The 25,466-nt window shown below is 35.9% G+C and overlaps 1 protein-coding gene across 3 annotated transcripts in view; it reads right to left on the bottom strand.

Moving 5' to 3' along the window:
* SDCCAG8 (SHH signaling and ciliogenesis regulator SDCCAG8) overlaps positions 1-25,466 on the bottom strand; it is a 104,107-nt gene that overhangs the window by 28,309 nt on the left and 50,332 nt on the right. For 2 of the 3 annotated variants that reach the window (XM_053972577.1, XM_053972575.1), the window contains exons 14-16: positions 18,669-18,796; positions 16,436-16,544; positions 9,585-9,716 (exon numbers count right to left, since the gene is read on the bottom strand). In XM_053972577.1, the coding sequence (XP_053828552.1) occupies positions 9,585-9,716; positions 16,436-16,544; positions 18,669-18,796 (369 nt within the window). The remainder of the gene's footprint in view (positions 1-9,584; positions 9,717-16,435; positions 16,545-18,668; positions 18,797-25,466) is intronic. The other variant, XM_053972576.1, reaches the window with a different exon arrangement.

Here is a 25,466-nt window from a genome sequence, read left to right on the forward strand (position 1 = left end):
TTTTAGCATTTAATTTATTGTAGGATGGCAATTTTTTTAGAGTGCACTCAGAAACTGATAATGAATGTGACTGGAGCTCTGGAAGTTTAAGTCAGAAGAGGCAAAGTAAAGTTCTATCTGTGTTTCATCTGACAAAAACACTGGAAAAAAAATTGGTCCCTGGTCTCATAACGTATAAACTAAGCACTTAGTGAAAGATGGACACATCAAGGCTAAACAGATTTAAGAACCAAAGGCTAAAGAGATTTAAGAACAGGTTAGATTTATATATGAAAATGAGAGTATCCACAGTTAGATCAACTTTCAGAGGAACACTATTGGATGCTGCAGAAGCAATTAAAACACTGAAGCTATTGGGAAAAAGCAGTCTTCCAACAACCTTGCAAAACTCCATCATTATGATATGAAAACATAAATTATCATTATTTTGTGTCTCCTTCTCTTACAATAACCTTGAAAGGAGGCAGGTGAATAGATTTTTTTACAAAGCTGGTAAATTTTCATGACACACTTGCAAAGCTCTTTAAATGTTACTCATCTGTCTTCATTTTCAGTTCTTCACTATATGGGAACGGAGGGTTTTAAATAGCCTTTGTCTGAAATTCTCAGAATCATACACAGCGATCAAAACTAGAAAGAAATCTGCTACTGCTTAAAGTAATTTGCCACATGGGTTAATAGTTAAATTTTACTGTAACTGTGAGTTCACTGAAGGCTTAATAGGAAAATACCAATTACAGTCAAATATCCCAGCTAGGTATTTGCTGCTGAACTACCGTATAGTGGTAGTCTCACAGTGGCTATTTGAAAAGGGTTTGGGTACATTGTTTTGTTTGGTTGTTTTTTTATTATTTTTCTGACACATCACAAGGATGTCACAAAAATACAGTATAGAAAATGAACTTTAAAAATGCAGATGGAAAACAATACGGAAGAAAGAAAAGAAGGTGAGTACAACGGTCAGGGACTTCAATTTAATTTTTCAGATAGTAAAAAAAAATCAAAACTTATTAAAGATTGTTAAATATTTTAGGAGGAATGTGGTTAGTTAGGGCTGTCTTCCAGAGTTTATACTACATTGAAAAGGCTATTACCTTCTTGGAAAGGTAGAAATCTTTATTTTGTAATTCTGGGTACATTTGAGCAGGTAACTTAAATAAACTCAAGCTAACTTGAATGAACAAGACAGGTATGCTTTTTGGTGCTTTCTCTTGCCATTAAACAGCTATGTTTCTAGAATCATAGCAGTTCTGCTCAAGACAGCAAAGGAGCACATTGACCCAGCTTGCTCACTTTTTATTTCACATCTCTGGGGAAAGTGGTGAGGAAGACTGCTCCATAACTACCACCTTGGACCAGAGCTGTTACTACCAGGCACTGAAGGCAAAGTGTTTCAAAGAAGATATGCTGGTGGTGAAGGGATAAATTGATGGAATAACACAATCATGTATCACTACCAGAAGCAACTCCTATCCAAAACTTTTGCAGGTATGTAGCAAATGTAGGAGAATAAAACGGGGTTCCCCTGGAAAACAATGGGTGCATTTCTGACCAGTTATGTACATCTTTTTCTGTGTCAGTTATCATCTGCACAGGGACAAGAAATTCTAGATCTTGCCGAATTAAGGAGAGTCTGGGCTGAGCTGTCAAAGACATCACCTTTATCCACCTCCATTTTAGAGGAATCAAGAATGCTTCATTAATGCTAAATTAACATTTAAATTTGAAAACCAACAACTGTGCTGACAACAGAAAGTAACAAGAACAGCCTGGAACCTTATGTTGTGCTGTTTTATATCACACATATTTCAGGGCTTTTTACATTCCTAGTAGACAAGAACACAAGCTTACTATTAGTGAGCTGTAGGCTTTGACTCAGTTCATGATGGCATGAATATGAACTCTCCCTCTTTATGTTTTGGAGAAGGCAGAATACATAAAGTAGTAGGGTAGAAGATACTCTCAGAAGTGGACAATTACCAGACTCTTGCAGAGGGGGTGTAAGTCAGAGAGCTGGTAGCTGTTCAGCACAGGAACAAGCATACCTGGCTATTTCCCCACCTAGCTTTTCTTTGAGACATGGACCAATACAACTTTCAATATCATCTTCCAGTTCCTCAAGCATTAAAATTGTGGTGGCCAGCAGTCTTGATGTGCAAAGTGAACAGAGACACTGTGACTTCCCCTCTACACCTTCCTCATATTGACTGTATTGTTTTGCAATTAAATCAAGTGCAGCATTAACTAATCCTTAAAGAAGGTAATTCAGATAATTATCAGCCCATTAACATGACCTCAAATGCAAATAAAGGCTGCAACAAATTCAGAAACAAAAGCAATATATAAGGACATAGAGAGGTAATTGGAACATGAGAAACTGAAATGTAAGCTAGATGAAGCGGTTTTGGTCACATGAACCCTAAACTCTTTGAAAGTTCATTTTTTGATATAGGAAATGCAATAAATCTTACCAACATTAACTTTAGCAAAACATTAAATATCACACCCATCAGGAATTGTTAACTAAGTTGTTGACAACTAACTGACTGAAACAAAGAGCACAGCCAACAGGAACAATTGAAAGCGAAGAATTCTCAGAGAATTTCTTCACATTTAAACAGATTTTTGAATATTTTGAATTATGACTCAGCACAAAAAAAGGAGGAGTGGGCTGATAAATTTAAGAGATGTTAACAGCTTCGAGAAAGTCTGGGATACTGCACAGAAAGAAATAGATGACTCAGAAGATTGAAACAGCAGACATGGGATGAAAGTCTTACACTATATACTCAATGATTTCTCAGTTCATAGTAAAAGTCTCTGGTGAAAACTTGAATTTACTTGGGAGAAAGAGGTCCTGGATGCATTTCTTAGTGCAGCTGTCAAAAAGGCAAACATGACTGTAGGACTCATTAGTCAAGGAATTTCTAGTAAATATATCAATTTTATATATACAAATATATTTAAATGTCCTCATCCAAGACCCAAGACAGTTTTGACTGCCCATATTTAAAAAAGATCAACTATCAGAACACCAAGGTGATGAAGAGCTTATTGCAAAAAGAAGAACAAGGAGGAAGGCTTTACTTATAAGCAGAGGTAGGACTGAATAGACACATCCATTGTCTACAATTATTTGCACTACCAGTGCAGATTCTTTTGAAGAACTACTTGTCCCAGGTTTGGCTCAAAGACAAATAGGTACAAATGAAACAGAGATTAATTCAGACCAAAATTAAGAAGGATCCCAATGAAAAGATCAGTGGAATAAGTTGTCCAAACTGGAATGGCAAGGCCTACAGAGGAGCCCAATACATTCCCAAAGAAATATATGTGTGTATAAACTAAATATATAGGTACATATAATTTAAATACACACACTTGGAAACAGATTAACACGGTACTCTGTGACCTAGAATACATCTTACAGAATATTATGTTCCCTAAATATCTCTCTGGAAACTGGGTAGGATATTCCCCTCTGCTTCTCATTTGCTTCTTAAAGCTTGGAACTTATTGGCACACAATTTTACAGCATTTTATGAAAATCTTGTATTTCACTCTTTGTATACTTCAATTTTTCTAACAACTAAGGAAATTTTTGCTTTGTATGTCTACTGTTTAGGTAGTTGGGGAATAAATCTTTAAAAACAGTGTTTGGGGTCTTATAAACTTATGTAATTTATTAACTATTTTGAATGGGAATATTATACATATAAAAGCATAAATAATAGATGTATTTATACCACACTATATATAGACACCTATTTAAACTGAGAAATGGAAAAAATAATTAAAAAGATATATAGTAAATAGACAAATGGTGAACAACAGAGGAATAGAGAGGGAGAGATTCTGAACATCCAATTTCTATTCCAGAGAATTTGAACTGTGAGCAAACACCCCAGTATTAAACAAAAGCCAAATACACATTCAGACTCTGGTAGGATTTGCAACTTATAGATGTGTGTAAGTGTATACACACTAGCCACTAATTATTTCCTAATAGCAGGTCTCTGTACTATACATTCCTCAATCTAAAATATGAGTCTATTAAATAGTAATAAAATAATTGAGTAATAGTGACTACCCCAAAGTCTGGACAGAGCTGAGAGTTTCATCTGTCTGCACCACAGTACTGACACACAGTGACCACAAAGCTTTTTACAAACCCCTTGCGTGAAGGGCTGCACAAACAATTATGTATCTCCAATTGCTACAGCCATCCTGTTACAGCAAAACCACGCCAAAGAGATGTGGGCATGAGTAATGATGCTCAGGAAAAAGTGCAGCACACTGCTCTTTAGACATTGAGACAATGTGAGTATCTCTATATCTTTAATATCAAAGGTTCTATGGACACTACCTATGTTAATCTCTATTTTCAATTTAAAAATTAATGCACTTTAAACTAAAAAGCCACAATATAGTGCATTTTTAATCTATTATTGCATTGCTAAACAGATGATTGATCAGATGATTGAACAGATCCTAATAAAATATAGGAACAATTGACCTCATTGTCACTTTAAAAAATACACTAATCTATCTGTAGAATAAGGAAGATAATGTATTTAACTGAGAATGAACTGGACTGGAAGAAAATAAAGGTCTTTCAGATAATGACGACCTAAATTTGTCCATCCGTCATTGTTTCTTGTAAACACACATACACACAAAAAAGTACTTCAGTTTTAAGGAGGAAATGTAAAATGTCAAATGCAACTTGATTGTTCCAGTTATCAAGAATTAATTTTAATTAGTAGTTCTAATGAAGATTTGCTAAGAAATCCAAAATTTCTATTCAGCAGTGTAATAGTGACATCAAACTAGCTATTGTGATTTTACATAGCAGATATTTGAAAATGCTGGTGGTATTCTCTCTAGATATGTCTCAATTCCCACCAATATGTGCTCTCTTAAGCATACATGATCTTGCATACACTACCACTTACTAAGAAAAAAAAAAAAAAAAAAAAAAGGTGGAAAATAGCCTTTAAAATCCTTGTCAAACTGAGTATCACATTTTCACTCGAGTGCTCCGTTTAAAGATCCATTTTAGCTACCCTTCCAGATAAGCTTATCCATAAGAATCATACATTTGCCATAGGTAGAAAACAAATATAATTTGTCACATGTTGTGCTATACAGACATTTCTGCACAGTTGCTGCACCACACTAGAATGTCTGAAGGGGAAGACACCCCAGGTAGTTGGCTGCAGACACGTCTCAGCAACATGGCACGTAGCTCCAATTTGACACATAGAGTCTTTATAAATCCAATGTCTATGAAGTCAAACAAATCTCCTTCTTATTTATAGTAACAGGCGAGAGCAGATCTCTGCCGTCTTGTTACACAGATGGTTGTAACATTTTTATAGTTAACTTACAACCACTGATGCCTAAGGAATAGACACACATCTGCCCCAAACTGCCAGTCCTGTAGGCTCTTCTTTTTAACTTTAGCTAGCAAAAATACAGTCAAAATACGTCTAACAGTGTCACCTTCAAAAAGCTACCACAACAAAAAGCCCCACACAGATTTGCATTAAATGTATCATTACTGTTAATGTCATAAAGATTGGACATTGATCACACACATTACAGCAAAAATTAAAATTAGTAATATGAACCGTAACTACAAGATCTTAGAGAAAATTCATAGCCCCAAATTCCATATGCTGAACTTTAGAAAAATGTTTGGAAAGAAACTCATGAGAAGATTCTAAATTTATGTTTTATTAAAAAGATTTTAAAAGAGCCTTATATTTCCTATAAACTACAGTCCAAATGCTTTTTTTTTCTTTAACTGCTTGATAAAAAGTAAAGGCATGTCTGGTTTATCTTGAAAAGAAGGAAAGAAATTGCCTAGGATTTTCTTCTCCTGCTTGAAGGTCTTCAACAGGAAACATACAAGGAAAAGAGCCAAGCTATATTTCATTAAATGCCTCCCATTTTAGACACTGGCTGACTACAGAAGCAATCCTCTAAATAGCTGTGTTACAATCAAATGCTTGTTTTACGAGAAGAGCAGATGCAGAAAAGTAAAGCCATAATTGAACCTTGTAACTATAAGAGTTGTCAATTAAGTTCAGTGAAAGCTTAAACACCCTGATGAAATCCTGACCCATGGCAGCTTGGGCAAATAATACTTATTCATATATATGTTCAAACAATAATAGATCTAGGCAGGTTCTTGTCTTTTTCTTCTTACTTTTCAAGTTGGAAGAGAAAAGAGCTTGTGAGAAAGTGGATCTACATTTACAGAACTGGTCTAAGTACAGAGGTGAAAATGCACACCTGGGAATTCAGTTTGGAAACAGATTAAGGAAAGAATGAACCACCTTTATGCATACAGTTCCCCAAGTCATTTGGCTTTGACTTTTCCTTCATCTGGGATCTATTCAAATTATGTAGAGTGCAGCACCAAAAAAAAAACTCCCAGAAGATAGAAACCTTTTAGTTTTACTTCATATTCTTTTTATTCTTGGCTAGTTTCTACCTTTACAGCTGCCTTATAAGAAATTCTGCACTTTCTGCTGTCTGCTAATTTCTACTATGAACACAAATCTACAGAATAGGAATTTGAAGAATTTAATAAGACAGTTTGCTTTGAGGTTGAAAATTTATAAAAATGGATTCTGCTACATAACAGACAAGAATTTCTGCAAGATTCATTCATATCCGTGAAGATACACATGATGACCAACTCCACTTGGACTCTTAACATGTCACCTCAGTCCTGCAAATTGTACATCTTTCAATTCAAGTTTGCCTCAGCAGCATGCAACAACTGTATCATTTAGGATGGACATCTACTTCTTTTAATGCTATATTTCACTGAGTAAAAACACATTGAAAGGGCTGGATATTTCCATTACACTGAAAAGGCTGATTCCATACCCTTTTTAATGACTGGAACTTAAAGTAATCTCCTTCTTAGAAATTTGCTTATTGAATTTTGGACTATATTCATTTGCAGCACAAATTCACACAGAGGTAGGAAGGGCACTAAAACACTTTTCCTGTTCACTTTCAAGAGTGTAACTATTATGACTGCCAAAACATTTTTGCTCCAAAAGAAATTCTGACTGATCATTTAGGTATCGTTTCTTCCACAAAACAGTTATATCAGGTCCTGTCATGCTGTCCCTGGATAAAACAAGTATGGACAGTGATATCTTCTCAAGCAAGTATCACAATACCTCATTTTTAAAATGCAAATGTTAGGTTCTAAGTTTAGCCAAAATCATTTTAATACAAGAAATTTTCTGAAGATCCAGAATAACAGCAGCTAGAAAATTAGGTCAGAATGCAGTTTGTGGGACTGTGCTGCAAAACGACCACTGCTATTTGTAGCTGCATACAAAGGAGAAACAAATGTGTTAAGAAGTAACCATCACCAGTATTTTGCTGAGATTATTAGTATCTAAGTGATGGATGAAAATCTGAGGCAAAATACATTATTATTATTATTTGTTGTTCTGCTTTTACTAAATAGTATAGTCAGATTTCTATTTTCAAAATCAGAAGAGAAAAATTACTATTTTTATTTAGTGGAAATCCTTCAACATAAGTATACAGAACTGGGAGATTTATTTGGTGGGGTAGTTATTCCTTCTGCTTTTATTCACCTAGATTTGTAAACTTCATGACCAATTTACAGCATTTGGGAATTAATCCTGAAAATCTACTACAGTTTTCACATGGAAATTAAAATTAGATTACACTGATTTTTTAAAGCAGTTTAGAGTATCAGTCTTGTCAATTATTAGTTGGATTTTAAATTACTAGAGTGCAAGATGACTATTAAAAACATGTTAAAAGAGCCATCTCTTAAAATGCTGGTAAAGTATATTGTTCATGTTTAGAACACCTGATAATCTCTGCCATATTTACATATTCTAAAATATTAAATAAGACAAATGCTATTACTGCCCTGCTTTCTCTGTTGTCTGCAAAACAGCAGCAGAAGGTAAGGCATTGCCTGCAGCATGACCACTCTGCTTTCAAATCACTTTTGTGTTCTGGATTAATGCTTTCAGTCTTTTCTAGTGTATAATCATTGCTGCTGCAGCAGAGAATGAGCAACATTTTGCAGTACATCTATCTTATTTATAAAAATAGATAGAGGAAAGGTTACCCTAAAAACTTGCAAAGCACTTTTAAATTCTACTAGATACTCATAATTCTACAGAAGAAAATCTAAGATAAAAAAGAAGGGAAATTTTTTTTTTTCCTGAGAGTAAACTCGAATCCTCAGTCCTGCATATGTAAGAATCCACTACAACTAAAGAAATCAAAAGGGAGGTGAGATAAACAGAAAGACTGTGTGGTCACACAGATTAGGGATGCAGTTGCAGCGTTTTGAAATTCTTTGTTCTCTGAGCTATAAATGATGATGACAATCCAAGGTTACAGAAGAACAGGATGAGGTACAGACAGAAATCTGAAAGGGAAGAGGAAAGAAGTGGTTCTGGATGACAGAAATGAACACGTGAAGTGCTTGCGAGAAAGAAGATTATAAGCAGAAAATAAAGAGATGGCAGTAAAAAAAAAAATAAAAATCAATACTTTAAAGAAATGAGCATACAGGACTGGCTGCTTTAATACTTGCAAGCTCTGCTCCTCTCAGGTGGTCAATGATGAAAAAAAAGCAAACAGATTTTTTCCCAGTAAGGGCTGTCTAGTCCAAATAAAGTTAAACTGCATTTTGCCTTTGACTACTGACAAGAGGTAGCTTGGATGACTGGATTTGCAGAGTTGCCTCTCAGCCTCCTCTTTACTTCATCCTCTACCTCCACAAGCATGTCAGAACTCCCTCCAGTGCCTGTTACACTTAATGTGGAGTGGAAAACAGAAGAAGAAAGCATAGCTGAACTTTCTGGAACCAAAAGGAAAAAGACTCCACAGTGATCCTTGAGGAAGCCTAATCCATATCACAGCACAAGCCATTATCAGTCTAGATACTCTGGCCAGAACAGTCAATTGACATTGGTGAAAATATTTCACACTAGTCTTGCTGCAGCTGTTCCCACCTCATCCTGAGGAAGTCACTGCTTCTCTGCAAGGCTAGTGGTGCCTAGAAATGGTCAGTCTTTCTCTGGTACTATGATTTTCAGTTAGATTTGTCTCTTTATACAAGTTAAATGATGGTAAACCCCAAAAATACAACTATTACATGGCATAATGGAACATACATCTGTACTCTACATTCACATCACTGAATAACCTCCTCCCTCCTTCCTCCCCAGCTTCCCCCTCCCCCCCCTTTTTTTTTTTTTTTTTGAAATTGTAAGACTATTCATACAAGTTAGAGCAGAGAACAGCCGAAGCAGCCCACACACATATGTACTAGGTTTAAATTCTTTGGAAGACTATGTTGTTCAAGCTTTCCTTTATTTATCCAAAATGGCACAAGCAAAAGATGTTAAAAAAAACAACTTGACAGGAGGGGGAAGGAGTGGTCATTTCACAAGGAAAGAATATTACTTTCACACAACCTCGTGTCATTTTTATGTTTACACAACACGACTGGTACAGTTGAGCATACCACATACTGACAGATTAACAGGACCTCCTACCTTGACTTCATTCTCTCATGTATTCTCCCATGCTGGATACATTGTTGGTCCAATTCATCATTCCGTTTCTGCATCTTCTCCAATCTGCCATGAAGATACTCTTTTTCCTGACTAAGCTGGTTGACTTCAGATCTACAGAAGTAAAACAAAGCGATGATGGATGTTGTCAGATTTCATCCTGCAGCGTGCCATCAATACGTGGCTTCAGCATTTATAACATTTCATACATTTATATGTAATGCATAAACAAGCTATTACTAGAACTTACAGAAACAAAATGCTGTTTCAGACAAAAGAAGATGATACTGGTGGGTATCTTCTAAATATGCCACTGGCAATCACTCAATTATAGGTTGGCTATGCTAATTTCAGTCTAATTTAAACAGGCATGCCATTTGGCATTATGCATTGATATTAAATAAGAGCAATACATGTAAATTCATACTTGTTAAGCAAGAATTAGGCTAACATTTTGGAAACACATTTCAACTTCTTTATTAGCAAAAGCTAACATTTAGTTTAAAAAACCAGCTACTAAAACCTTGTTCAACCTTGACTCCGCTTTACGGGTTGAACTCTCAACAGTTCATGGGTTGAACTTTCAATAGTGCTACTGTTTTAGAAACTTTAGTACCCTCCTATGTCTAAAATAACATTGCACAGATTAAAAAAATCCATCAACAACAAAACACTCATAAACCCCTCCCCCACAAAAAATACACCCAACCAAAAACCCAAAGCCTCACTAAGAGGAAAATTAACTAAACTTTCGAAAACAAGGGACAAATCATACAGGCACACACTAATCTACATAAAATTCAGCACAGCCTTTAAGAATATTAGTCACTTCTAAGCAATTCTTATTCTTCACGGGTGAGGAGAGACACCAGATCCATGAATGACCTGGGACTGCTACTTGCTACATCTCTAACCATCAGCCCATGGAGAAACAGGCATGAGCTGTTTCTTAATATCAGGAAAAGACCTCAAATTAAATAGTGATAAAATATACATTATGCACTTGTACAATTTTAACTCTTTGGAAAAGGTTAATGAGAACGTGTCAGAATCTGCTATACCATCAGAAAGTACGAATCAAAAGTAAGTAAATTTGATTTATGGCATCTGCCACTCCATATCTCAAGGTTAAAAAGCTTCAGATATATCTTTAAATCATGAACTTAAATATGCTGCAATTACAGCAGAAAGATACTTTACCTTCCTGGCTGTTACAGAATGCAACAACAACTGACATTCTGAAAAATACAACAAAGTGCAGGGAGGAAGGAATACTCCTCCTTCAAAAACATGTTGTTACATTGACAAGTCAAATCTAGAAATGACAACATGATCTTTTCATGTTTAAATAGAGAACAATGCATGGTATCATCTGTGAATCTAAAAGAACTTAGCAAAGGAAACTTTGGACTGAGACTGTATGTAATTGAATTTAGATTGAGAGTTACAGCTCTATTAAGAAAGATCACACACAAATACACCAGAATTGTGCTGACAGATTCTAGTGCACAGGAATTTCCTGGATGGGTACATAACAGTGGGCAGGATGTTATAGGAAGGCAGCAGAAACTGAATTTTTCCACCGACCATTTTACAGAAATACTAGTAACTTAAATGTCAGCATTAACAAAGCACTGCCAGCTGGACCAACTGTTATCACACAATGTGAATGCAGTCTTTACTTGATACTGATGCTGTAAGACAGACAACCAGTGGATAAAAGCAAAGTTGCACTGCAGAGCAGCTCAAAGAGACCTGACACAGGACTAAATTCAATTCTGCATTCCTTTCTTGCCAGCAAAATTCAGCAACAGCATTTGCCATGTAGGAATACTGTAAATTATCACATTTGTTGGGTTTCCCAACTGGGAGATCCTGCTTCTTTTTCTCTATTTATATGTGACTGTCTCATTCATGGAAACAGCAGAAGCAACTTTCAAGGTGATAAAATTCTCCAAGTTTTATAAGGATTTATTAATCTCCATTACACTTCTAGGTGCCCAAAGTCTTTCTGGAAAGATCAAGTAATTCAAATCAATCAAAATCAAAACACTACTGAAAATCACAATTAATGAAACAAAAGTAAGTAATGAGTTAATTAAAACCATGAGTATCATAATCTCCAGTCTCTAAAATAGAGCTCTAAATGCCTGATGCTTTGAAGCACATTATGAGTGTTGTCTTCTCCTAAAACATCTTTTGTAATTACAGTTAAACACAGAAAAAAAATTCTGACATTATTTACACAATGTCCTTTCCCATGTAACCAAGAGTCCCACCACCAAGACTCAAGTATTTAATGACACTGAAGTTTTGAAGGACAGTACATATGAAGGACAGAATGGTTAGGTCCATGTTAAAAGGCTCATGAGTGTTTGCATTAAAGAGAGAGCACCAGTCCAATACAATACTGCATACCAAGACTCTTCCATTGTCACTTGTCAATGATTCCCTCTGTATCTTTAAACACATCTTTCATCCACCTCAGTTTCCAAAGATTAAGGTACGGCAGCTAATTCTGTGATATTTAAGTAACTTCACACATTGTTGGGTTAAAAAGAAAAAAAAAACAAAACAAACCCACCATAATTGTACTAAGCCTAATAACTGTACTGAATGGTATAGCACATTTATACAGGAGTAGGAATTCCACTCAGCCAGAGGTATGACCAGTCCTGTGTAAATGCTTCTGAACAACTCTGCTCCCAAGGTATCACAGCAGGAAAAGAGAGGGGGGTAAGTGTCAAAGTACACAGTGCTGAGCTTCAGGGATAGTTCACTCACAATGCCAGGGACAGAGGCAAATTAGAGAAATCTGTGCACTAATCACTGTGTCTGATGGATCCTGCAAAACTAAAGGACACAGCATGGATGTGCTGATGCTGTTCCACCAGAGCTACTCTGGGTCCAACGGTCTGAGCAATAAGCTGTGGTGGACTCAGTAGAAACTGAAGCATGCAGGCATTTGGAGTGCTGCCACTGGAGCTGGACTCGGCAGGAAGGGGCACTTCTGCAGACTCAGGCTGGCTCCATAAGTCAGGCAGTCATGGATCTGTGTGTGCTTCTGAGATCTGATACTCTCAAATGACCTGTATGAAATCACTGTTATTTTGAAAGTGCACAGAGCAAAGCTACAACATCACATGAAAATATAAAATGCATGCTTGTAATTGGATGCATAATAGACTTTGCCAAATCTCATTCACTTGTCACTATATCAAAAATAATTGATGGGGGCAGAAGCAACAATAGAAAAAAAATCCCTCTATACTTCTGGATCCATTTAACTACCTCAACTTCTATCTAATAACCACTTTAAGGTTTTATCTACCATCTTTGCTGGAAGAGTCTTGGAAAAAACCCCAAACAGGTCAGCCTCCAAACCACTTAAATACTAAAGGGAAAAAAAAAAAAAAAAGAGGAAATGTTAAATAGTCACAATTCAAAGTCAATCTTAGGATATCTTTAGGATGAGCTGATTTTTGAACACTAAGGTGCCAATGCTGCCTTTGCTCCTCTGAACTTGCTTTTGCATTTCAGTGCTTTTTAAACACTGCCTTTTCCTGCTCTTAAAATCAATTTTTACATGCACAGAAATTAAATATACACTTTAAAATATTTTCTGCTGATGCAGTATTGTTGCATCTAATTTTAATGACTGAACCTTCAGACAGACTGTTCCCCATCTTCATACAGTTACCTTCAACAAACATTTCACTCCTAGTATTGAGTGCAATGACTGTAGTCAACCAAACGTGCAGAAAAATAGTTCAGCCGGGTATGTGTTCTTTACTTCAATTAAACTCACACAGTTGGATGCCTACTGTTGCCAAACCAGCAATATAATTTATACATTATAGTCCAAACAGTAAAACTACACTAAAAGTCATTTAACAATATTTATAACACCATAAAATACAGTGTTAAAATATATGAACTGCAATATGTACCAAAATGATAAAATTTGTTTCTCATCATCAGTGATTAAAACCAGGATCATTGCTCTAGCTTCAATACTCACAACCCTGGTGACAGATTAGAATTCAAATCTTAATGATCAATTTACAATTAACAAGATAGAAGTGAAACAAATTAAACCAACCATTATATATAACGAGACCCACTGGACTCCCATTGTTCCCCTTAATTACAAAACGCAAATCACAAATACACAGTGGGTAGTGTTAAGCATTAATCTACAACCTAGAAACTCAGACAGTGACAATCAGAGGGAAAAAAAGAACAAAACAAGAGAGAAACAGAGAAGAAATCAACAAAGGACTATATTTTTAAACATGCCTATGCATACGAAAACCGTCACAGACACTATCTTCTTTCTGCACAGCTTGAGGGGTTTATAATTCGTCTGACATTGTCTTTCTGACACCTTTCTGTGTAGGGACTAGCTCAAAAAATGGTTCCAGCTTACATATAAACACAAAAACTTCAGTTTAGATTTCTCAGAAAACCTGCATTAAATGTAAAAACACATGTGCCATTCAGATGCATTCCACTGAAATTGTAGAAATATGTAGCTGTCACAGATAAATTTGAAATGTCTCTTATTACAAATGGGTACTTCCTATTAAACAAAATAAAATTTAAATAAACTTACTATTGCATCTGTTATTAAAAGAACTTGAGTGTTCCACCAATTAAATAATGGTATTGGTAGCACACAGTTATTTCTTAACCCATGGAAAACAAAGATTCCAGAGGTACAGCAAGAAAATACATATCCAGGTCCAAAATTCAGTTTATGGTAAGGTCAAAAATATGGGAAAAAATGGAAAAATATTTTCTGTGAAAATAGGGCACACTGCTGCTTTGTGATCTGCTTTTATTAATGTAAATAAGAACTAAGTTATAAAATCTTCTCTAAATTACTGTTTCTTTTCAGAAGACAAAACTACAGTATTCTGTCCCAGAAGATGGTTTTACACAACATTCAGTGACAATGAGCTGAAGATTGCCATTTGGAGAGGTGCTACTGAGGGATACGTGCTGATCATGCATTTAGAGCTTGGCTAAAATAATTTTCTGCATCTGATCTCCTGATCACATCACTTTGTGAAGCCATCTATATTAGTCTGCCATTTTCCACCACCTCCAGTTCCACCTTGCTGTTCTCATTTTTACCTGCTTTTTTTTTGTTGTTTTTTTGTCTCTTCCTATTTCTCTATCCCTGTAACTGATTGCAGCAGCTCCCATTCCAATGAAGGCAAGCTCAACCTATTTTAGGACCAGTTCTCAGAACCACTTTCATGCATTCTTCCTTACAGTTTCTTGTGTAAAAAATACCACTTCCTGGAGATGCAAGAGGGCTCCTTTTCCCATTTTCAGGTCCTTGACATAGTCAGCTAATGCTGCTAGGTGGAGAAACACTTGGCAATCTCTAGTATTTATTTTCAGAGAATAATGTGTTTTCACAGTATGTTTTCTGTCTTTCCTTCATCCTTTACAGTTACTAGTCTGTGACTGTGAGCTCTAGCAACAAAGTCTGTGTGCTTTTTTATTGCTGGAATAATAATATGATTTGAATCCATTTAGATTTTGCATTACTTTAGCAGACAAGCTCTGCTTTTTCAGAGGAAAAATTCTCTTTGCTTCTCTCTCAAGTACCCCTCAAAACACTTGAATCGGAATATTGCTTACAGTCCTTCAAGTTTCTCATTTCTTCCCCAAATACTCTGGATGGGATTCATCTCCCCACTTCAGCCACTTAACAGCTAGTCAACACTTTATATTCAGTGGGAAGAAGGATGGGCAGTGGAGACAGTACCCGTGGGAAACATCATAAATTCTATTTATTACAGACATATATACATGTGTGTGTGTGTGTCTGTCATCTACTTTGACCATTCCTGGGAAGGAGGGTACTGGGGTAAATGAGCTCTCTCCCTGAGTGAGTGTTGCCTCTTCTACGTTACCTAAGAGGATGATTAAATCCACCCAGCAGAAGAATCCTGTCTGGAAAACCAATTTTATTTTTGCTGAGTGTTTTCCTTACTTCCCATCAGCCATCAGATGAATACTAGCCTTAATTACCAAACTCACTTTGCATGTAATTTACAGAAGCTACAGAATGCCAACTCTCCACTGAAGTCCAGTTTACCACTCTAAATATGAACCCCCCAAAAAGTTTCAACAGACACTATTTTCACACTTAAAAATGTAAAATCAAATTATTTACTACTAAAGAACTACAAAATTCATGTTTTCTTTAGAAGATAGTTCTGTCTTACAGAACTTTTGAATAGATACCTCCATAGTTTTGTATTTCTTTAAATTATTATTACTTCCAGGTGTTGCTCTCTTCCACAGTTTTTAATGGCTTTGAACTTAGATTTGCTATTGATTGATAAAAAGCAGCAGCAGAATCAGAGCATCAATGACAAGCAATTTTGATGACAATTATTTTATAGACAATGTCCAATGTGTAGTGTAGTACTGTAAAAAGAGTATTAGAGTAAATAAATAAAATTACAAAAGCTTTGACATCATTGCATCTTTATCATTTTTCATATAACTTCAGATAAACTTGAATTGTAGCTTTTTAAACAATTTTCTACCCTTCATATTAAGAATATGAACACAACGAAGAAAATACTATGCAATTTTTACATTGGAATTACCCAAGAAATTTGAATTAATTGTCAGAAATATAATCTTACGGGGCATATATTATACTGATTTTTTAAGGGGCATATATTGCATTGACATGATATGTAATACCTGGGACAAAATGAAAAATAATAAATATTAAAATACAAATAAAATATAAAGAAGCATGTCCTAGTAATAAAAGGGTCAGGTTAACAAAAAATACTAACCTGTATTTTTCTGACATTTGTTCCAACTTTTTTGCCAACACAAAACATTCTTCCTTTAATTTTGCTATGAATGTATTCTGGGAGGTCAGCAATGAATCCAGTTCTTCTACTAGAAACCATAAAATTATGATACTATAAAATTACAATTATATAAATTTATAGATAACATAGAAACAATTTTATATATTCTTAATTTCTTTCCTCTAGTTCATTCTAGTTTTGAAATGTTTTTTAAACTTCAGCTACTTGGACATCATCACTTACCAAATTAAGGCTCTATGTCAGAATTAGCTGAAGTGTTAAAGCAATGTTGTCACCGAATCTGGTCTTGTAAGAGAAGAATCACTGTGAAGACTAGATATCTAATCTGGTGGGCTTGCTTTTTAGCTAGAAGTTCACTGACATTTCTAGGAGGAATAAAATTGGCAAGCCATGCTTTAGCAGACTTTTGCTTGCTCAACTGGTGCAGAGGGTACACCAAGCAGCCCAAATGCTCGCACTGTAGACTCATTTCAGTATCTCCTTAAAACAGCAGTTCTTTTATTTACTGTGTCCTGAGCTTACCATGAATAATGTTAGTTTTTATTCTTAATTGATATGATTTAGACTTACTGTCCAGTGACAGTTGAAATGAAACCATTTTATAAAGTAATTTTCAGATATTACTAGTTTGGACTACACCTAAACTCATGACCTAGAATCCAGGTATCTTTATTCTTTCAAAAGGAAGATAATGCAAAATGATCTTTCTTGATTTCTGCTTTTAAAATCAGTGAAAACATAACCACTCTTGCCCAAATTCCTTGTATGTGTGTAGGTTTATAATAAACAAGGTTTTCTTTACATACATTATAAATTACTATAATTTTAAACTCCCTCTAATTCTACTAGAGATATATAAAAACAGACCCAGGCATAATATTGTTTCATTTTTGTATGCTGGGACAATTTATACACCAGGAAGGTAAATTACATTTCTCTTTTGAAAAATTACACATGGTCATATGCAGATGTGGTGGCTAAAGGAGGAAAAAATGATTCTGAGAGCCTCTTTCCTTCTCCTACAGTGTAGGCAGCAGCCATAATGTAGCTGTTTCCATTCCCTGAACACATGGAAATGTCCTCTAGTACTGTGATAATACTAAAAAAAAGCAGAAAATTGAATAGCATGCCTGCTACCTTACATATTATGCAACACCCCTTATAATTAATATACGTTGTATAGTTTTCCTGAAGGTGCTGCATAACTGGTGGGTAGATATGGTATTTTGTTAAACACATAAATATATCATGTTCTAATGTTCTATAACAGCTGAAACTCCTCCTCCTTTCTATGCTCATGGGTTACAGACTTAATCTCTTAAAAATTCCTTTTTTTTTTGGTTTATTTATAATACACACCTCTATTAGTGTTGTTGGCATATTACTTCATAATACAAAAAGCTCTTTTTTTTTTTTTTTTTTTTTTTTTTTTTGTTTGGAAAACCCATTTTACTTCCAGATTAAAGTTAGATGTTATTGATGGGCTAAGTCAATGCAATGAAGTCTCCTATTATGAGAACCTGAAGTATGCAAGGGATTAAACATCTTTCTTCTAGATTGAGGATGTGGGGGAGGCACATGGCAATGCTAAAAATGTTTGAGGCTGCAAAGATTAAATAAAGGAACATATCAATTTGGAGCCAGTGAATTACATCCAGCTGCGACAGTGAATTAAGAACCGATTAATGGCTAAAGCTTTTCTCCAGTTTGGATGCTGAAGCAAACTCATTAAGCTTTTAGAGTAGCTATAATGTGTGTACTGTGGGAACTGTTCAATGCTATTCAGGAGACTTTAACTGTAAGCTCAGAGCATTTCCCGCAGAGCTTCTGATGCTATTTTCTTTATATAACATGTGTGCCTGAAAATCCAGCCAAAAACAAGCCCTTTGTTTTTCTACTTTGTTGTGGTCTCTCTCAGCTTTACGTTTCTTGAACACAGGTAAATAAACTCATAATCCAGATGGTGCAGCAGATGTGAGAGCAGCACTCTGAAATCAACAGACAGTGGGCAATACTTTCCATTTTCTCTTTTAAACGCTAACTAATATGTAATTCGGAATCTCCGGTGTAGTTAGCATCTGCTCCCTTCGGCCAGCCAAAGGTTACAGGTGTTCCTGATGTCATTTCACAGTAAGGCGTGGGCCTGGCTTGTGAGTGAGTGCCCAGGCTCTAATCTTTCCCTACCACCTACCAGTTTTCTCATGCTGGGCCTCCATTTGCTGCATCTTCTGTGTCAGCTCCTGCTCTCTTTGCTGGGCCTGAAGGGCTCGGGCCTTTGCTTCATTGCTAATGCTGTGCTGAATGTTCTCTTTCTCCAATCTATAAAAAACCAAATAGGAAATAAAGAAAAATAAAAATCATATAGTGAAGTGGATAAATTAAAAGGGTAAAGCAGAACATTCAAATAATAATAATAATAAAAATCTGGCCAAGCTTTTCACATTAAACATTCTCCTCCCACTTCAGGTTATACAAACCGACCTTTCTCTTGCAATGTCAAACATTTCCAGTGACTAGCAGAAAATGGATAAAAAGTATGATCTATTTCCTGAGAGAAAATTGGCCCCGCAGACAAAAATAGGATTTTATTTTTAAAAATTTTAATCACGACCTCTTTTTTCTAAGGAAGCTTACCAACATTCACTTTGCACTGCACATATTATTTGCATTTTCTTTTAAATGCTATTTGTTTAATTCTGCAAGGAAGCTTAGGGACCTGACCCTGAGATGGACTGCTTCCCAGTGAATCAGCAGGAGATAAGTCAATGGGAGTGATTGCCACACTGCTCGTGATACAGCTACTCTGAAAGCTTAATGAGATTTCTTGAGCAACCAAACAAGTTTTAACTATTAATTTATGTAAATAGGAGATGAATGCATCCATGACAATAGAGTAGACTGTTAGCACCACACAGGCCCAGCCCCTTGTGGTCCTGCTCACTGGGGGGTTGTACAGGAAGGTCTAAAGCCCAGCACTATTATTGAAGTATGCAGGCAAGAGAGCAATTTACTTGACCAGATACGCAAGATGGGGCAATCCACTCCTGAGGCAAAACAAATGCTAGACTACCACACTCCATTGAAGCATTTTATTTAATGCAAGCCAAGCAAAAAGAGCATGGAAAATAAAACCCCAAAAAGATATATTCATGTAAATTAGAAAAGATCCTGAACTGCAAATTCAGATCTAAACTTTCCCAAAGGTCGTGAATATTTATCTGATGCACACTGGGATCCACATTTAAAACGTCAGTGAGTTCACACATACAAGAATTGATTTCTAGATTTCAAATGACATGAGCAAATGCCTTTCTACTGAAATGATATTTAATAGCTTGGGATAGGCTTCAAAAAAGTCTTATAAACATGTTTTATTCTAGGGATATTACCTATTTCAGAGGACTACAAAACAGAACACGGGCACAGATCATGTAAGGATAAAGCCACATCTCATGTGGTTGCTGCACTTAACCTTTGGATTGGTGCCTAATAACCCATCCGAGATATTGCAATATCTCAGCATGACACACACAATGTTAAATCTTCTCTCTCAAATTTACCCCAAAGCAATACAAATGGTGGGTCACATTACACTAATTCCTGGTCCTGATGTTTCAAGCCCTACCTTAGGCAAAACTCCCTTGGAAATCACAGGCAGTTTCTTCTGAAGTAAGATAACAAATAAGTTTAGATAGCAAAAATATTAGAGTATTAAGGAAACAAAGCACATTTTTAAAGGAAATTTCATATACCGAATAGTACTTTACCACATCACTCTCAGAATTGCTTTGTAATCATATTGGGGCTATCATAAGGACTGATGCTCCCATCATTTTTTTCAGTGTAAGCTCCAAATATGGAAAGTATTACTAAGAATATTTTTCCCATATTTGTTGGAAACCAGTTTGTGCAAACCCCTTTATTTTACAAATGTTTTTTATTTTCAGAAAGTTGTTATAAGCACCGGATTGCTCAAAAACCTAAAGGAAAAACAAGCCACCAGCACCTCTCACATTCCTCTGAACCTTTCAGCTGAAGAAAGTGTCAGTAGCACAGTATTTTATTTAATAGTTCTCATGTGAGATGGCTGTGTGCAGTTGGGTGCTGTGCAGTCATCTGGCACACAGCTGGCTGGCTGGCCTTCTGCTGGGGGTAACCTTCAGCGTGCAGCAAGCTGCACAGCTCAAGCTACCAAGGCAAACCTGTGAAGGTCCATTCCTCACGGCTAGGGCCCCTCCTGATGAACTCATGCTAACCAGCAAATTCAAAATAAATGGAGAATCTACTGCCCCAAAACACTCTCCTGTGTAAGGGACCCATCCAAAAGAGCCACTCACCTGTGTCATTTACTGCATAGAGAAGCTAGCAGGAGCTCAGAAACTGTGGATGTGTGGTGAGTGCCCTGTGGCTGAAGTGCGTATGGGGTGGTGGAAGATGAATTTATAGAGCGGATAAAGGCTCAGTTGTAAAACTAGGAAAACAGGTAATTCTTACATAGAAGAGCAGCTTCTTAGGACTTAAAAGATTTTGGAATAAAAAAACATCCAATGTGATACACAGCAATATCTGAGGTGCTTAGAACTGCTCAGGAGTGAAAATATGTCCTGGAGCCAAATCTGTCTGAATGGAGTGGCATGTCCTTTATCTACACCTTGAGTTGAACCTGCTCTCTAAGTTCAATCTCTCTGCCCTCCAACTGAAAATTTCCCCAACACATATATGGAGGAAAAAAAAGTATAAAACATGCAGAAGGCAGCCCAAGAGATTTTAGGATCTATTGGTAGCTTTACTGCTACAACCAACAAATACTGGAGGAGTTCTAGAAGCTTTGACACTGTCTGTCTAATTGCAATTTCTTAAATCAATTCTTTCACAATTCAGAGTAAAATAAAATCTATAGACTGCATACAGAAGAAGACAGTCCTTAATCCCTCCAGCATTAGTGTGAAGACGTCAGAAGTCTCCTCCTACAAAAACTTCAGAATTTCTTATATTCACTAATAGAAAGCACAGAGACAATGAAAAGCAAAGCTATGACTGACTAATTTTGATGACACAGGTAATATCTGAATCAGAAATGACAGCTAAAGATTAATTGCTCCAGGACTTTTCAAAACTTCATCTATAGAGGTCAAATATAGGAGATGAGTCATTAAAGTGCACCAGCCTGTTCTCTATAGGAATTTAAACAGTAGCTCTACTGAGTGCAAAATACTAAACACACTAAAATGTACATCTGGTTGGTCACAACACTGATCAATTTTACCAAAGCAGACACACTGAACTCATGGAAACTTTCAGTTCTGTGCAACAAAGTGAGAAGCAACCAAAGATTCAATTGTGGAGAAAGCTCAAGCTCTTCTTGAGCCCTGTTCTGAAGAACAGGTTTTCCACAGTGATTTTAGTCCTGAACACCTGTTTTAAGCCTGCATTGTGGCTATCAAATGTCATAGTTAATTCAATTAACTGGCTTGCATGTCTCAATGAACTCGATACTGGTTTGCAGTGCAGGAAAGTTATGCTTTTCAAATGTTCTTGACAAAACAAAAGGCACTGTGAACTGTAGCTTACAGCACAGGAAGAAGAAAATTGCCATCTCTGGCAAACTTTAAAAAAATCCTTGCGGCAACTGAAAGTGAAAAATTCAAAGTGAAAATTCACTTTGATCTCAAAGCTAACATGAAGGTATGCTGACTGAATTTGAGCCATCAAAATTAATTAAAAAAAAAAAAACAAATAAAACCCCAAACCAAAATAACCCCCCAAATCAAAACAGCTTTCTCACCACTAACAAACAAAAATTGGATCATAGATCCATTTACAAGAGAAGTCCACTCTCTGCCAAAGGTTTTGCAGCAAAGAAAAAGGAAGTATTTAAAGACTAGTGACATAAAAGTCATATTTGACATAACTAAAACCTCATATATTTTTGACTAGAATAAAACAGAACTTAGATTGATAAAAGTTTGAATTTTAGTACAGTAAAATAGTTTGAAATTCAGTACAGTAAAATAGTATGTATTTCACTACAATTAAATAGTTTGAATTTCAGTATAGTTCAATAGTATGTATTTCTGAAGGAGTCTTTTCAGTTTGGTAACAGTAAAAATACAAAAATAAAAAAGCAGCATGATTCTTAATGTAGAATTAGGCCTCTGACTGGAGGTTGCCAGTATTTCTTTTGGCAAAGCAGCTACAATTTGAAGCAACCATGCTTCCTATATTGACTATTTGATTCTTCCATGAGATCAACATGTGGCATTTTAAAAAAAGCTAATGGATCCATTAGTAAGGACTATGAACTTAATTGGACAAATTAAAATACTCTAGCAATTATCTCAGTTCAGTGATACACAAGAGGTTATCATAGCATTATTCTTGACATCTTCATTTCATATTAATTACAGTTCAAAATATAACTATAAAGCATTTTAGCTTTCATATATACTTGCTTTAACCTGAACTTCATAAATCATTAAGGAGTAGCCAGCATTTAGTGTTCCAAATGCTTGAGTTATCCGAAGTAACAAGACTTGTCTAAATGATGATCAGTCCTGGAACTCTGCACCCACACTCAGACTTGGGCAGCAGGAGGACCAGTCAAGCCTAACATTGATGCTTTTACCACATGCCTCAGTGGTCCAGAACAGACCTCTTTCCTACGTAACATGTAGCCAAGTGGGCCAGCTCTGTGAGCCACTGCACAACAAATTACCCCGGAAGAGAAAAAGGACTCAGCTGAAGGCTCCCTTAGATCTTTCAGAGGAAATGAGCTTTCTCTCCCAGTATTTTTGAAAATAAATGTATAGCAGAAGATTCTGTACCAAACTGGAAAAGTTTCGAGGAGTTACCCAAGCATTTTATTCCCAGTATCTTTAGTAAAATCTGGCATGAAGTCACTCAAATCAATTAAAACTCTTCAAACTAGTACTTGAAAGACTACATGTATTAGAAGCCCTAAAGACCAAATAACTTTGGGTACAAAGGCTCAGCAGTGTTTTATGCAGTCTGCCTTGCAAACTTTATGCAATACAGGTTTAGTGGACTGTCCATTACAAGCAACTTTCTGAATCACCTTCTCATAGGCTATTTTATCTTACTATTTCAGCTGCAAGTGTCAAAGGAAGAATGGAAAATTAGAGCATATCCTTGCTCTTCTCTCAGCCTATAGGAGGAGAAAAACCCAACCAAACAAACCACACATTCATGATAAAAAGGGAAAAAAGTATAAAAGCTGAAACAAGATGTCACAATACCTGACATTCTCTAAGGGGACACATGAGAAATTTTTTTGCTATCTCTAACTTTATTAAGACACTATTCAAAACTCACAATGATAAAGGTCATAAGAGAAGGTCTACAGAATAAGATCACACTTCACAAACTTCTTTCCCCTGTATTTTTTATGTATCTTTGTATGTATGTCATACATAGAAGAATAAGGGCTCATTTTTTATTTTTTCAGGTTAGCAGACAAATCTAAAGGTTGGGCTACAAACATGATAAAAACCCCCAATTTACCAAGAAGTCATTCTCCCCAGGAATAGTATTAAATAATTCTCTCTATTAATGTAAAACTTCTATAACTCCTTTCAGACCAGCCTTTCAATTTAACAACACTGCAGTACCCCATTCAGCTATTTACAAAAGAGAATGTGTTTACTGAGTTTTATCATATCCTATCCAATCTTAGTATTTTCAAACATTTAAGTAAGAAAATGCAACAGAGTAAGACCTGTAATTCTGCAGGTAAACGGGTACATGCTGGTTTTAAATGTAGCTATGATTCAAAATTATTGCTTTCCACAACTTCTAAATTAACAGAGCTCTAGACCATGCACCTTGCTCATACGTTTGGATCAAGTCAATAAGAAAGGCTTAGGGTCACAAGATTTCTCCCTTTCCTTTAAATCAGCTTTCTAGCAAACTCTGTTTAGGACTGACTGTTTTGGTTATCTTCTTTTGTGAGGCCTATGAATTTTCATCTAATAGGATCTTGTTAATAGCTATGGTTGCTCTGAATGAGGACTTAGATGGACAGTGTTTAGTGGTTCCCTCTTAATAAACACTGTAGATTTTTTTGCCATCTGAATTTTTGTAATAAAGGTTTTGATTTTCTCAGTGCTTGTGTAAATCCACACAGGATTGGATTTTATGGCTCTTGGTGCTCTTACAAGGCAAAAGAAAGGCATGAAATGAATGTTCGTATGGCAAAAAATAATTTAAAAAAAGACACATGAGTGCATGCTTCCTCAAGAATTATGTAGAAATATCTTTTAAAAGCATCATGATCAGGTCATTTCTTTAAACCTTTCCAAGGAACTGAAAAATTGCCCTTCCTGTATCCCATTGAGGGAATTACCCACTGAGTTGCTCTTTTTGTCAGTTTCTGGGAGCTGACTGGATGCTGATTCTGGAGTTGGCTGCCAGGTCTTCTCAGCAGAAAGCTCAAGTTTCTGGAAACTGACCCAGCCAGCACACTGTGTTTGGTGAGCTTCAGTAAAATCTATATTTGCATGGTCAAATTTTGAAGAAACCTAACTATTAAATTAATTGTTGGATTTGAAGGACTGCATCATTTCTCAGGATACATATGGGCCTATTCATGAGAACTGAGGCTCAAAAAAAAAACCCAAACCCAACCAAACAAACAAAACTTAAATCATGTTTCTTGTATTAGTTGAGAAATACAGAATTGCCTAAAATAATGAAATGTCAGAGCTTTCTTCTTATAACCATGAGAAGCAATGAGAACCATGAGAAGCTTTAAAAGCAATTAGAAAAGTTATGTAAAGATCAAGGGGTGAAAAATTCAGCATTCAAATTCATCCAGCTCTTTAAATATAGATCTAGGAAGTTCGAAGGTGCTACAGAAATAACTTGAAAGTAGAAATACATTTAAAGTAAGTTAATGAAACGAAATGAAATTTCACTACCCTACTTGAGATGAAAGGCTGGAAAAAACAACTCTTCCAGGCTGCTACTACTA

This window comes from Vidua macroura, chromosome 3, assembly GCF_024509145.1.
Source record: "Vidua macroura isolate BioBank_ID:100142 chromosome 3, ASM2450914v1, whole genome shotgun sequence".
In the NCBI taxonomy this organism is placed as follows: domain Eukaryota; kingdom Metazoa; phylum Chordata; class Aves; order Passeriformes; family Viduidae; genus Vidua; species Vidua macroura.